The 15352-nt window shown below is 35.3% G+C and overlaps 2 protein-coding genes across 8 annotated transcripts in view; one reads left to right on the top strand and one right to left on the bottom strand.

Annotated features, from left to right (window-relative positions):
• The window catches only part of ZNF629 (zinc finger protein 629), a 90556-nt gene that overhangs the window by 23541 nt on the left and 51663 nt on the right, over nt 1–15352 (top strand). The gene's annotated exons all lie outside the window — the stretch shown is intronic.
• Nucleotides 10268–15352, bottom strand: part of LOC143667233 (L-lactate dehydrogenase B chain-like) — a 35765-nt gene continuing 30680 nt past the window's right edge. For both annotated transcript variants that reach the window (XM_077141221.1, XM_077141220.1), the window contains one exon: nt 10268–12066. In XM_077141221.1, the coding sequence (XP_076997336.1) occupies nt 10782–11783 (1002 nt within the window). In that variant the 5' untranslated portion in view covers nt 11784–12066 and the 3' untranslated portion in view covers nt 10268–10781. The remainder of the gene's footprint in view (nt 12067–15352) is intronic.

Below are 15352 nucleotides of genomic sequence, written 5' to 3' on the forward strand. Positions count from 1 at the left end.
TTAAAGGACCCACAGCAACTTTTACTGGTGGATCCCGTAGACAAACGTGTGCCACGATCGCCACCTACTGGGCAGGATAAGAAAAACAGAACCCAGAGATTTCACAGAAAAATCTGTCAACCTGTGGGGTCCAACACCCAGGGAAATCTGACTAAATGCCCAGGTGCCAGCAGAAGATAACGGATCACGCTCAGAAAACTGAAAATATGGCCCAGTCAAAGGAACAAACCAATAGTTCAAATGAGATACAGGAGCTGAAACAACTAATGCTGAATATACGAACAGAAATGGAAAACCTCTTCAAAAACGAAATTGATAAATTGAGGGAGGACACGAAGAAGACATGGGCTGATCAAAAAGAAGAAATAGAAAAACTGAAAAAACAAATCACAGAGCTTATGGAAGTGAAGGATAAAGTAGAAAAGGTGGAAAAAACAATGGATACCTACAATGATAGATTTAAAGAGACAGAAGATAGAATTAGTGATTTGGAGGATGGAACATCTGAATTCCAAAAAGAAACAGAAACTATCGGGAAAAGAATGGAAAACTTCGAACAGGGTATCAGGGAACTCAAGGACAATATGAACCGCACAAATATACGTGTTGTGGGTGTCCCAGAAGGAGAAGAGAAGGGAAAAGGAGGAGAAAAACTAATGGAAGAAATTATCACTGAAAATTTCCCAACTCTTATCAAAGACCTAAAATTACAGATCCAAGAAGTGCAGCGCACCCCAAAGAGATTAGACCCAAATAGGCGTTCCCCAAGACACTTATTAGTTAGAATGTCAGAGGTCAAAGAGAAAGAGAGGATCTTGAAAGCAGCGAGAGAGAAGGAATCCATCACATACAAGGGAAACCCAATAAGACTATGTGTAGATTTCTCAGCAGAAACCATGGAAGCTAGAAGACAGTGGGATGATATATTTAAGTTACTAAAAGAGAAAAACTGCCAACCAAGACTCCTATATCCAGCAAAATTGTCCTTCAAAAATGAGGAAGAAATTAAAACATTCTCAGACAAAAAGTCACTGAGAGAATTTGTGACCAAGAGACCAGCTCTGCAAGAAATACTAAAGGGAGCACTAGAGTCAGAACCGAAAAGACAGAAGAGAGAGACATGGAGAAGAGTGTAGAAAGAAGGAAAGTCAGATATGATATATATAATACAAAAGGCAAAATGGTAGAGGAAAATATTATCCAAACAGTAATAACTCTAAATGTTAATGGACTGAATTCCCCAATCAAAAGACATAGAATGGCAGAATGGATTAAAAAACAGGATCCTTCTATATGCTGTCTACATGAAACACATCTTAGACCCAAAGATAAATATAGGTTGAAAGTGAAAGGTTGGGAAAAGATATTTCATGCAAATAACAACCAGAAAAGAGCAGGAGTGGCTATACTAATATCCAACAAATTAGACTTCAAATGTAAAACAGTTAAAAGAGACAAAGAAGGACACTATATACTAATAAAAGGAACAATTAAACAAGAAGACATAACAATCATAAATATTTACACACCGAACCAGAATGCCCCTAAATACATGAGGAATACACTGCAAACACTGAAAAGGGAAATAGACACATATACCGTAATAGTTGGAGACTTCAATTCCCCACTCTCATCAATGGACAGAACATCTAGACAGAGGATCAATAAAGAAATAGAGAATCTGAATATTACTATAAAGGAGCTAGACTTAACAGACATTTATAGGACATTACATCCCACAACAGCAGGATACACCTTTTTTTCAAGTGCTCATGGATCATTCTCAAAGATAGACCATATGCTGGGTCACAAAGCAAGTCTTAACAAATTTAAAAAGATTGAAATCATACACAACACTTTCTCGGATCATAAAGGAATGAAGTTGGAAATCAATAATAGGCGGAGTGCCAGAAAATTCACAAATACATGGAGGCTCAACAACACACTCTTAAACAACAAGTGGGTCAAAGAAGAAATTGCAAGAGAAATTAGTAAATACCTCGAGGCAAATGAAAATGAAAACACAACATATCAAAACTTATGGGATGCAGCAAAGGCAGTGCTAAGAGGGAAATTTATTGCCCTAAATGCCTATATCAGAAAAGAAGAAAAGGCAAAAATGCAGGAATTAACTGTTCACTTGGAAGAACTGGAGAAAGAACAGCAAACTAATCCCAAAGCAAGCAAAAGGAAAGAAATAACAAAGATCAGAGCAGAAATAAATGAAATTGAAAACATGAAAACAATAGAGAAAATCAATAAGACCAGAAGTTGGTTCTATGAGAAAATCAATAAGATTGATGGGCCCTTATCAAGATTGACAAAAAGAAGAAGAGAGAGGATGCAAATAAATAAGATCAGAAATGGAAGAGGAGACATAACTACTGACCTCACAGAAATAAAGGAGGTAATAACAGGATACTATGAACAACTTTTCGCTAATAAATACAACAATTTAGATGAAATGGACGGGTTCCTGGAAAGACATGAACAACCAACTTTGACTCAAGAAGACATAGATGACCACAACAAACCAATCACAAGTAAAGAAACTGAATTAGTCATTCAAAAGCTTCCTAAAAAGAAAAGTCCAGGACCAGATGGCTTCACATGTGAATTCTACCAAACGTTCCAGAAAGAATTAGTACCAATTCTCCTCAAACTCTTCAAAAAAATCGAAGTGGAGGGAAAACTACCTAATTCATTCTATGAAGCCAACATCACCCTCATAACAAAACCAGGCAAAGATATTACAAAAAAAGAAAACTACAGACCAATCTCTCTAATGAATATAGATGCAAAAATCCTCAATAAAATTCTAGCAAATCGTATCCAACAACACATTAAAAGAATTATACATCATGACCAAGTAGGATTCATCCCAGGTATGCAAGGATGGTTCAACATAAGAAAATCAATTAATGTAATACACCATATCAACAAATCAAAGCAGAAAAATCACATGATCATCTCAATTGATGCAGAGAAGGCATTTGACAAGATTCAACATCCTTTCCTGTTGAAAACACTTCAAAAGATAGGAATACAAGCGAACTTACTCAAAATGATAGAGGGAATATATGAAAAACCCACAGCTAATATCATCCTCAATGGGGAAAAATTGAAAACTTTCCCCCTAAGATCAGGAACAAGACAAGGATGTCCATTATCACCACTATTATTCAACATTGTGTTGGAGGTTCTAGCCAGAGCAATTAGACAAGAAAAAGAAATACAAGGCATCAAAATTGGAAAGGAAGAAGTAAAACTATCACTGTTTGCAGACGATATGATACTATACGTCGAAAACCCAGAAAAATCCACAACAAAACTACTAGAGCTAATAAATGAGTACAGCAAAGTAGCAGGTTACAAGATCAACATTCAAAAATCTGTAGCATTTCTATACACTAGTAATGAACAAGCTGAGGGGGAAATCAAGAAACGAATCCCATTTACAATCGCAACTAAAAGAATAAAATACCTAGGAATAAATTTAACTAAAGAGACAAAAAACCTATATAAAGAAAACTACAAAAAACTGTTAAAAGAAATTACAGAAGACCTAAATAGATGGAAGGGCATACAGTGTTCATGGATTGGAAGACTAAATATAGTTAAGATGTCAATCCTACCTAAATTGATTTACAGATTCAATGCAATACCAATCAAAATCCCAACAACTTATTTTTCAGAAATAGAAAAACCAATAAGCAAATTTATCTGGAAGGGCAGGGTGCCCCGAATTGCTAAAAACATCTTGAGGAAAAAAAACGAAGCTGAAGGTCTAGCGATGCCGGACTTTAAGGCATATTATGAAGCCACAGTGGTCAAAACAGCATGGTATTGGCATAAAGATAGATATATCGACCAATGGAATCGAATAGAGTGTTCAGATATAGACCCTCTCATCTAAGGACATTTGATCTTTGATAAGGCAGTCAAGCCAACTCACCTGGGACAGAACAGTCTCTTCAATAAATGGTGCCTAGAGAACTGGATATCCATATGCAAAAGAATGAAAGAAGACCCATCTCTCACACCCTATACAAAAGTTAACTCAAAATGGATCAAAGATCTAAACATTAGGTCTAAGACCATAAAACAGTTAGAGGAAAATGTTGGGAGATATCTTATGGATCTTACAACTGGAGGCGGTTTTATGGACCTTAAACCTAAAGCAAGAACACTGAAGAAGGAAATAAATAAATGGGAGCTCCTCAAAATTAAACACTTTTGTGCATCAAAGAACTTCATCAAGAAAGTAGAAAGACAGCCTACACAATGGGAGACAATATTTGGAAATGATATATCAGATAAAGGTCTAGTATCCAGAATTTATAAAGAGATTGTTCATCTCAACAACAAAAAGACAGCCAACCCAATTACAAAATGAGAAAAAGACTTGAACAGACACCTATCAGAAGAGGAAATACAAATGGCCAAAAGGCACATGAAGAGATGCTCAATGTCCCTGGCCATTAGAGAAATGCAAATCAAAACCACAATGAGATATCATCTCACACCCACCAGAATGGCCATTATCAACAAAACAGAAAATGACAAGTGCTGGAGAGGATGCAGAGAAAGAGGCACACTTATCCACTGTTGGTGGGAATGTCAAATGGTGCAACCACTGTGAAAGGCAGTTTGGCGGTTCCTCAAAAAGCTGAATATAGAATTGCCATACGACCCAGCAATACCATTGCTGGGAATATACTCAAAGGACTTAAGGGCAAAGACACAAACGGACATTTGCACACCAGTGTTTATAGCAGCGTTATTTACAATTGCAAAGAGATGGAAACAGCCGAAATCTCCATCAACAGAAGAGTGGCTAAACAAACTGTGGTATATACATACGATGGAATACTATGCAGCTTTAAGACAGGATAAACTTATGAAGCATGTAATAACATGGATGGACCTAGAGAACATTATGCTGAGTGAGTCTAGCCAAAAACTAAAGGACAAATACTGTATGGTCCCACTGATGTGAATAGACATTCGAGAATAAATTTGGAATATGTCATTGACAACAGAGTCCAGCAGGAGGTAGAAACAGGGTAAGATAATGGGCAATTGGAGTTGAAGGGATACAGACTGTGCAACAGGACTAGATACAAAAACTCAAAAATGGACAACACAATAATACCTAATTGTAAAGTAATCTTGTTAAAACACTGAATGAAGCTGCATCTGAGCTATTGGTTTTTGTTTTGTTTTGTTATGACTTTACTATTATTACTTTTATTTTTGTCTCTATATTAACATTCTATATCTTTTTCGGTTATGTTGCTAGTTTTTCTAAACCGATGCAAATGTACTAAGAAATGGTGATCATGCATCTATGTGATGATGTTAAGAATTACTGATTGCATATGTAGAATGGTATGATTTCTAAATGTTGGGTTAATTTCTTTTTTTCCGTTAATTAAAAAAAAAAAAAAAAGAGAGAAGGGGTAATTGGAGCTGAAGGGATACAGACTGTACAACGGGACTGGATATAAAAATTCAGAAATGGACAGCACAATACTACCCAATTGTAATGCAATTATGTTAAAACACTGAATGAAGCTGCATGTGAGGTATAGGTTTTTTGTTTTTTTTTCTTTCTATTAATGTTTTAATTCTTATTCTGTTGTCTTTTTATTTCTTTTTCTAATACAATGCAAATGTACTAAGAAATGATGAATATGCAACTATGTGATGTTATTAAGAATTACTGATTGTACATGTAGAATGGAATGATTTCTAATTGTTTTGTTAATTCTTTTTTTAATTAATAAAAAAAATAATAATCGAAGTGGAGGGAAAACTACCTAATTCATTCTATGAAGCTAACATCACCCTCATACCAAAACCAGGCAAAGATATTACAAAAAAAGAAAACTACAGACCAATCTCTCTAATGAATATAGATGCAAAAATCCTCAATAAAATTCTAGCAAATCGTATCCAACAACACATTAAAAGAATTATACATCATGACCAAGTAGGATTCATCCCAGGTATGCAAGGATGGTTCAACATAAGAAAATCAATTAATGTAATACACCACATCAACAAATCAAAGCAGAAAAATCACATGATCATCTCAATTGATGCAGAGAAGGCATTTGACAAGATTCAACATCCTTTCCAGTTGAAAACACTTCAAAAGATAGGAATACAAGCGAACTTACTCAAAATGATAGAGGGAATATATGAAAAACCCACAGCTAATATCATCCTCAATGGGGAAAAATTGAAAACTTTCCCCCTAAGATTAGGAACAAGACAAGAATGTCCACTATCACCACTATTATTCAACATTGTGTTGGAAGTTCTAGCCAGAGCAATTAGACAAGAAAAAGAAATACAAGGCATCAAAATTGGAAAGGAAGAAGTAAAACTATCACTGTTTGCAGACAATATGATACTATACGTCAAAAACCTGGAAAAATCCACAACAAAACTACTAGAGCTAATAAATGAGTACAGCAAAGTAGCTGGCTACAAGATCAACATTCAAAAATCTGTAGCATTTCTATACACTAGTAATGAACAAGCTGAGGGGGAAATCAAGAAACGAATCCCATTTACAATCGCAACTAAAAGAATAAAATACCTAGGAATAAATTTAACCAAAGAGACAAAAAACCTATATAAAGAAAACTACAAAAAACTGCTAAAAGAAATCACAGAAGACCTAAATAGACGGAAGGGCATATCGTGTTCATGGATTGGAAGACTAAATATAATTAAGATGTCAATCCTACCTAAATTGATCTACAGATTCAATGCAATACCAATCAAAATCCCAACAACTTATTTTTCAGAATAGAAAAACCAATAAGCAAATTTATCTGGAAGGGCAGGGTGCCCCGAATTGCTAAAAACATCTTGAGGAAAAAAAACGAAGCTGGAGGTCTCGCGATGCCGGACTTTAAGGCATATTATGAAGCCACAGTGGTCAAAACAGCATGGTATTGGCATAAAGATAGATATATCGACCAATGGAATCGAATAGAGTGCTCAGATATAGACCCTCTCATCTATGGACATTTGATCTTTGATAAGGCAGTCAAGCCAACTCACCTGGGACAGAACAGTCTCTTCAATAAATAGTGCCTAGAGAACTGGATATCCATATGCAAAAGAATGAAAAAGACCCGCATCTCACACCTTATACAAAAGTTAACTCAAAATGGATCAAAGATCTAAACATTAGGTCTAAGACCATAAAACAGTTAGAGGAAAATGTTGGGAGATATCTTATGAATCTTACAACTGGAGGTGGTTTTATGGACCTTAAACCTAAAGCAAGAACACTGAAGAAGGAAATAAATAAATGGGAGCTCCTCAAAATTAAACACTTTTGTGCATCAAAGAACTTCATCAAGAAAGTAGAAAGACAGCCTACACAATGGGAGATAATATTTGGAAATGACATATCAGATAAAGGTCTAGTATCCAGAATATATAGAGATTGTTAACTCAACAACAAAAAGACAGCCAACTCAATTACAAAATGGGAAAAAGACTTGAACAGACACCTACCAGAAGAGGAAATACGGATGGCCAAGAGGCACATGAAGAGATGCTCAATGTCCCTGGCCATTAGAGAAATGCAAATCAAAACCACAATGAGATATCATCTCACACCCACCAGAATGGCCATTATCAACAAAACAGAAAATGACAAGTGCTGGAGAGGATGCAGAGAAAGAGGCACACTTATCCACTGTTGGTGGGAATGTCAAATGGTGCAACCACTGTGGAAGGCAGTTTGGCGGTTCCTCAAAAAGCTGAATATAGAATTGCCATACGACCCAGCAATACCATTGCTGGGAATATACTCAAAGGACTTAAGGGCAAAGACACAAACGGACATTTGCACACCAATGTTTATAGCAGCGTTATTTACAATTGCAAAGAGATGGAAACAGCCAAAATCTCCATCAACAGAAGAATGGCTAAATAAACTGTGGTATATACATACGATGGAATATTATGCAGCTTTAAGACAAGATAAACTTATGAAGCATGTAATAACATGGATGGACCTAGAGAATATTATGCTGAGTGAGTCTAGCCAAAAACTAAAGGACAAATACTGTATGGTCCCACTGATGTGAACGGACATTTGAGAATAAACTTGAAATATGTCATTGGTAACAGAGTCCAGCAGGAGTTAGAAACAGGGTAAGATAATGGGTAATTGGAGCAGAAGGGATACAGACTGTGCAACAGGACTAGATACAAAAACTCAAAAGTGGACAGCACAATAATACCTAATTGTAAAATAATCATGTTAAAACACTGAATGAAGCTGCATCTGAGCTATAGGGTTTTTTTGTTTTGTTTTTTACTATTATTACTACTTTTATTTCTTTTCTCTATATTAACATTTTATATCTTTTTCTGTTGTGTTGCTAGTTCCTCTAAACCGATGCAAATGTACTAAGAAACGATGATCATGCATCTATGTGATGATGTTAAGAATTACTGAGTGCATATGTAGAACGGTATGATTTCTAAATGTTGTGTTAATTTCTTTTTTTTTCTTTCTTTCCGTTAATAAAAAAACAAATAAAAAAAACAATAGTAGCCATTCTCGTGGTTGTGAGATGTCATCTCATTGTGGTTTTGATTTGCATTTTCCTCATGGCTAATGACTTGGACATTTTTTCATGTGCTTATTGTATGGTCAATTGATTAAAAAATATTTTTATTGAGAAATATCCACACACATACAGTTCAACTATATTATACAATCAGTGGCTCACAATATCATCACATAGCTGTGTATTCTTCACACATTTTTAGAACATTTTCCTCACTCCAAAAAAAGGGAAAAACCCCTCAAACATCCCATATCCTTTACCCCTCCCTCTCATTGACCCACAGTATTTCAATCTACCCAATTTTTACCCTTGATCTCCCCCTATTATTTATATATTTGTTATCTTTTTTTTTTTTTGCCCATCTGTTCATACCCTGGATAAAAGGAGCATCAGACACAAGGTTTTCACAATAACCCAATCATATTGCAAAAGCAATATACTTATACAATCTTCTTCAAGAATCAAGGTTACTGGTCACAGTTCAACAGTTTCAGGTACTTCCCTCTAGCTACTCCAACACACCATAAACTAAAAAGGGATATCTGTACAATGTGTAAGAATAACCTCCAGGATATTCTCCCGACTCTATCTGAAATCTCTCAGTCACTGAGACTTTGTTTTGTCTCATTTCTATCTTCCCCTTTTTGCTCAAGAAGCTTTCTCATTCCCATGATGCCAGGTCCCGGCTCATTCCTGGGAGTCAGGTCCATTCCCAGGGAGATTTACACCCCTAGGAGTCATGTCCAATGTAAGGGGGAGGCCAGTGAGTTCACCTGCCAAGTTGGCTTAGAAAGAGAGGCCACATCTGAGCAACAAAAGAGGTTCTCCAGGGGTGACTCTTAGACATAATTATAAAGGAGAAAGCTAGGCTTAGCTTCTCCTTTGCAGGAATAAGTTTCATAGGGGCAAGCCCCAAGATTAAGGGTGTAGCCTATTGAATTCGTTGTTCCCACAGCTTGCGAGAATATCAGGAATTCCTCAGGTAGGGAAGTTGAATATTTTGTTTTTTTCTCCCCAGTCTACCAAGGAGACTTTGCAAATACAAATACTTTTCTATTCTCTGCCCAAATTACCCTGGGATATATTGGGGCACACACTAACCTGTACAAACTTACAAGATCTCATGCCCTATTCAAGATTCCATGTAATTATGTTCGACTAAACTGACCATACAAGTTAATTAGATAATGTGCCACCCAAAATATAAATTTTGCACCGGATAAACACACCTCTCCCTTTGGTCTCACACAGAGGTTGAAATTTGAAAATATGGGCCATATGATCCTTTACCCAGTATTCTGATTTAGTATGGTCAATTGATTTTTGACAAGGGTGCCATGTCTGTTCAGTGGAAAAATAAGTCTCTTTAACAAATTATGCTGAATAACTGGATAACTGCATGCAAAAGAAGAAAGTAGACCCCCACTTCACACCATATATAAAAATTAGCTCAAAATGGATCAACAACTTAAATATAAAAACCCATAAAACCATATACCTAAGTTAACTTAAGTAAATATCTTCAGAACCTTTTATTAGGCAAAAGAATTCTTATACTTTTCACCACAAGCGTGAACAGCAAAAGAAAAAATCGTTAAATTCAACTTCATCAAAATTAACAACTTTTATGAATCAAATGATAATATCACAAAAATGAAAAGACAGCTTACAGAATGGGAGAAAATGTTTGGATGCCATATATCTGATAAAGGTTTAATATATGAAGAATATATAAAGAACTCCTACAACCTAATAACAGAGTGACAAACCACCACAGTTTAAAAATGGGCAAAGACCTTCCTGGCAATGTGGGACAGAAATCCTAGACTGAGCTGGTACTCAGCATCAAGGGATTAAGAAAACCTTCTTGACCAAAAGGGGGAAGAGCAAAATGAGACAAAATAAAGCGTCAATGACTGAGAGATTCCAGAGTCAAGAGGTTATCCTGGTGGTTATTCTTTTTTTTTTTTCCACACTATGATAGTTAATTTTATTTGTTCAAGGGCTCCTATAGCAAGCATTATACCAAGCATTTGCTTTGATTCCAGGGGCCCAGATTCACATATTTAGGAAGATAAAAGCAAACTGTGATTCATGTACATGAATGATAACTAATAGCTCAAGGTTAATCACATTGCAGTTTTTAAATTTCTACAGCATAGAACTCAAATGTCACAGATCCTTCAGGTCCTTCTGGATGTCCCAGAGGGTATCTGCACTCTTCTTGAGTTGAGCAACTTCATCATCCTTCAGCTTCTGGTTGATAACACTGGTTAATCCCCAAGCATTCAGGATACACGGAAGGCTTAAGAAGACTTCGTTCTCTATGCCATACACCCCCTTCACCATTGTTGACACTGGATGAATCCTGGATAGATTTTTGAACATGGATTCAATCAGATCAGCCACACTTAAGCCAATAGCCCAGTTGGTATATCCTTTTAGCTTGATGACTTCATAGGCACTTTCAACAACCATCTTATGCACTTCCTTCCAATTTTCACTGTCATTGTCTGTTCCCATTTCTGGGTTCAGCTCCTGGAGAGGAACTCCTGCCACATTCACTCCACTCCATACAGCCACGCTTGAGTCTCCATGTTCTCCCAAAATCCATCCATGGCAACTGCTGGGATGAATGCCAAGTTTTTCAGCCATAAGATAACGAAATCTAGCAGAATCCAGATTGCACCCACTTCCAATCACACGGTGCTTGTGTAATCCACTTAGTTTCCAGGTAACACATGTTAGAATATCCACTGGGTTGGAAACCACAATTATAATGCAATCGGGACTGTACTTGACGATCTGAGGAATAATGAATTTGAAGACATTTACATTTCTTTGAACCAAGTTGAGGCGACTCTCCCCCTCCTGCTGATGGACTCCTGCAGTTACCACCACAATCTTTGAATTAGCTGTCACAGAGTAATCTTTATCTGCCACAATTTTAGGTGTCTGAAGAAACAAGCTTCCATGCTGCAGATCCATCATTTCTCCTTTGAGTTTATTTTCCAAAACATCCAAAAGGGCAAGTTCATCAGCCAACTTTCCAAGAATGCTGATGGCACATGCCATTCCAACTTGTCCAACACCCACTACAGTGATCTTATTGTTTGGGACTGTTCCCTCTTCTTCTGCAACTGGTGCAATCAGTTTTTCCTTAAGAGTGGCCATTGTGCACGGGAGGTGGAGAGGGCTCTCAGGACAGCTACACAAGCCAGGTGGCGAAGACAAAGTCCCTGGTGGTTATTCTTACGCATTATATAGATATCACCTTGTTAGTCAAGATGTAATGGAGAGGCTGGAGGGAACTGCCTGAAAATGTAGAGCTGTGTTCCAGTAGCCATGTTTCTTGAAGTTGATTGCAGAATGGTATAGCTTTCGCAATGCGACTGTGTGATTGCGAAAACCTTGTGTCTGATGATTGCGAAAACCTTGTGTCTAATGCTCCTTTTATCTACAGTATGGACAGATAAGCAAAACATATGGATTAAAAATAAATAAATATAGGAACAAATGTTAAAATAAATTTAGTAGATTGAAATGCCAGTAATCAATGAAAGGGAGGGGTAAGGGTTATGGTGTGTATGAATTTTTTTCTGTTTTCTTTTTATTTCTGAATTGATGCAAATGTTCTAAGAAATGATCATGATGATGAATATACAACTATGTGATGATATTGTGAGTTATTGATTATATAACAAGAATGATCATATGGTAAGAATGTTTGTGTTTGTATGCTGAATAAAAATTTTTTAAAAAAATGGCCAAAGGACTTATGTAGACATTTCTACAAAGAAGATGTACAAATAACCAATAAGCACATGAAAAAAATGTTCAACATTCTTAGTCATTAAGGGAATGCAAATACAAACTATGAGATACCACTTCATACTCATTAGGATGACTATTATTTAAAAAAATGGAAAATAAATGTTAGTGAGGATGCAAAGAAGTAGGAATCTTGATGCTTTGTTGGTGGGAACGTAAAATGGTTCAGCTGCTATGAAAATCAGTTTGGCAATTCCTCAGAAAGTTAAGTATAAAATTACCATATGAGAAATTTATTCTGCTGTTGTTGGGTGGAGTGTTCTATAAATGTCTGTTAGGTCTAAATTGTGATGTTCAAATTCTCTCTTTCCTTATTCATCTTCATTCTAATTTTTCTGTTTTGAAAGTAGAGTATTGAAATCTCCAAGTATTATTGTAGAGCTAGCTATTTCTCCATTCAATTCTGTTGGTTTTTGCCTCATATATTCTGATGTTCTTTGTTAGGTGTGTAAATGTTTAAAATTGTTACAACTTCTTGATAGGTTGAACCTTTTATCAATATATAATGTTCTTTTTCTCTTGTAAACTTTTGTGATTTAAAACCTATTTTGTATGATAACTATATAGCCACCCCAGCTCTCTTTTGGTTACTGTTTTCATGGAATAACTTTTTCTATCCTTTTACTTTCAACATCATTGCATCTTTGTATCTAAAGTTAGTTTGTTGAAGTCAGCATATAGATGGATCTTTTTTTTTTAGTCTATTTTGACAGTCCCTGTTTAATTATTTAAAATATTTACTGATAAGAAGGGGCTTAACTCTCACATTTGTCTATTGTATTTCAAACTATTTGTGTTTTTAGAGTCTATTGCAGACAGACTATCATGGTATTATGATTTTTCAATACATTATGCCAGCCTGTACCTTTTGATTGAAAGCTTAATCCACTTACATTTTAACAATTACTGATAAGGACTCACTTCTGCCATTTTGCTATTTGTTTTTGTTCTCCTTTTCCTGCTTTCTTGTGTATGTAATTGATTTTTTGTAGCGTACCATTTTTATTCCTTTCTCATTTCCTTTTCTGTATATATTTTTAGATATTTTCTTAATGGTTATCATGGGGATTACAATTAACATCTTAAATTTATATAGTTTATATATTTATAAAATTAGTTTGAATTACTACCAACTTAGCTTTTATAGCATACAAAAACTCTGGTCCAGGCAGCTCTGTGCCCCAACACTTTAGGTTACTGTTGTCACAAATTGCACTTCTATATATTGCATGCCTATTAACATATATTTAGAATTATTGTTTTATATATATTTGTCTTTTAAATAATATATGTTACAAAAAGAGGAATTTAAACCAAAAATACAGTAATACTGGCTTTTCTAGTTACCTATGTAGTTACCTTTGCCAGAGTTCTTTTTTTCTAAATATTGCTTGAAGTTACTATCTAATAATCTTTTATTTTAGCCTGAAGGACTCACTATAGCATTTCTTGTAGGGCAAGTCTAGCAATGAACACCCTCAGCTTTTGTTTATCTTAGAGTGTTTTTAGTTTCTCCTTTATCCTTGTACACTTTACGTAGTTTTTTTCCAATGGTACATCTTGAAAACTGTAGAACAATATCACAACTGGTATATTGACATAGATACAACCAATATACAGACTATTTTCATCACCACAGTGATACTTCATGTTACTCTTTTCAATATTTTGTTTGTTTGGTTGTTTTGTTTTTTTTTTCGGAGGGGGAGCACGGTCCAGGAATGGAACCTGGGTCTCCTGCGTGGAAGGCAAGCATTCTACCATTGAACCACCTGTGCACCCACATTCTCTTTTATGACCACACCAACTACCCTCTTGTTCCCTCCAATGCCCAGCCCTATCATCCCCTCCTTAGTCCTTGGCAGCCACTAATCTGTCCTGTGTTTCTATAATATAGAAACAAATATATGTAATTTTGTCATTTCAAGAATATTATATAAATGGAATCATTTATATAACCTTTTGGGATTTTTTTAAAATATACTTATTTTTATTTAGATTTTTGACTAGGTAATACATTCACATAGTTCAAAAGGGATTTTTTTTTTTTACAGTCAGCATAATTCTCTGGAGATTCATCTAAGTTGTTGCTTTTATCAATAGTTTATTCTTTTTATTGCTGAGTAGTATGTCACAGTACAGAATAAATCCACCTTGATGATGGTATAATAGTTATTTTTTTAACTTTTTATTTTAAATACTTTAATAATTACAAGACAGTTTGTTTAACTATTCATTCATTGAAGAAAATCTATGTCATTTCTAGTTTGACCTTTTATAAATAAAGCTGCTCTAAACAATTCATGTACAGATTTTTGTGTGACCACAAATTTTCATTTCTGTATATAAATGTGTTGCAGTGCAATTGCTGGGTCATATGGTAGTGGCACATTCTCATTTTTTAAAAACTTTTCCAGGGTAGCTACACCATTTTCCATACTCATCAGCAATATATGAGTAATCCAGTTTCTTTATACACTTGCCAGCATTTGTTGTTGTCATAATTTTTATTTTACCCATTCTGATAGGTGTTTAGTAATATCTCATTGCGGTTTTAATTTGCATTTTCTTCATAGTTAATGATGTTGAACATTTTTTAATGTGTTTATTTGCTACCTGTGTACATTATTCAGTGAAATATCTCTTCATGTCTTTTGCCCATGTCCTAATTGGGTTGTTTGCTTCTTTACTGTTGTATTTTGAGAGTTTGTTTCCATATTCTAGATTCTACATTTTGCCAGATATGTGATTTGCAAATATTTTCTCACAGTCTGTAGCTTATCATCTTCTGAATAAGGTCTTTATAGAGAAGAAGTTTTTAATTTTGATGAAGTCTAGTTCATCACTTTTTCCTTTTTGGATTGTGCTTTTGTCTCACATCAAAGAACTCGTTGCTTTCCCTGGATCCTGAA

Source organism: Tamandua tetradactyla, chromosome 23 (genome assembly GCF_023851605.1).
Source record: "Tamandua tetradactyla isolate mTamTet1 chromosome 23, mTamTet1.pri, whole genome shotgun sequence".
Lineage (NCBI taxonomy): Eukaryota > Metazoa > Chordata > Mammalia > Pilosa > Myrmecophagidae > Tamandua > Tamandua tetradactyla.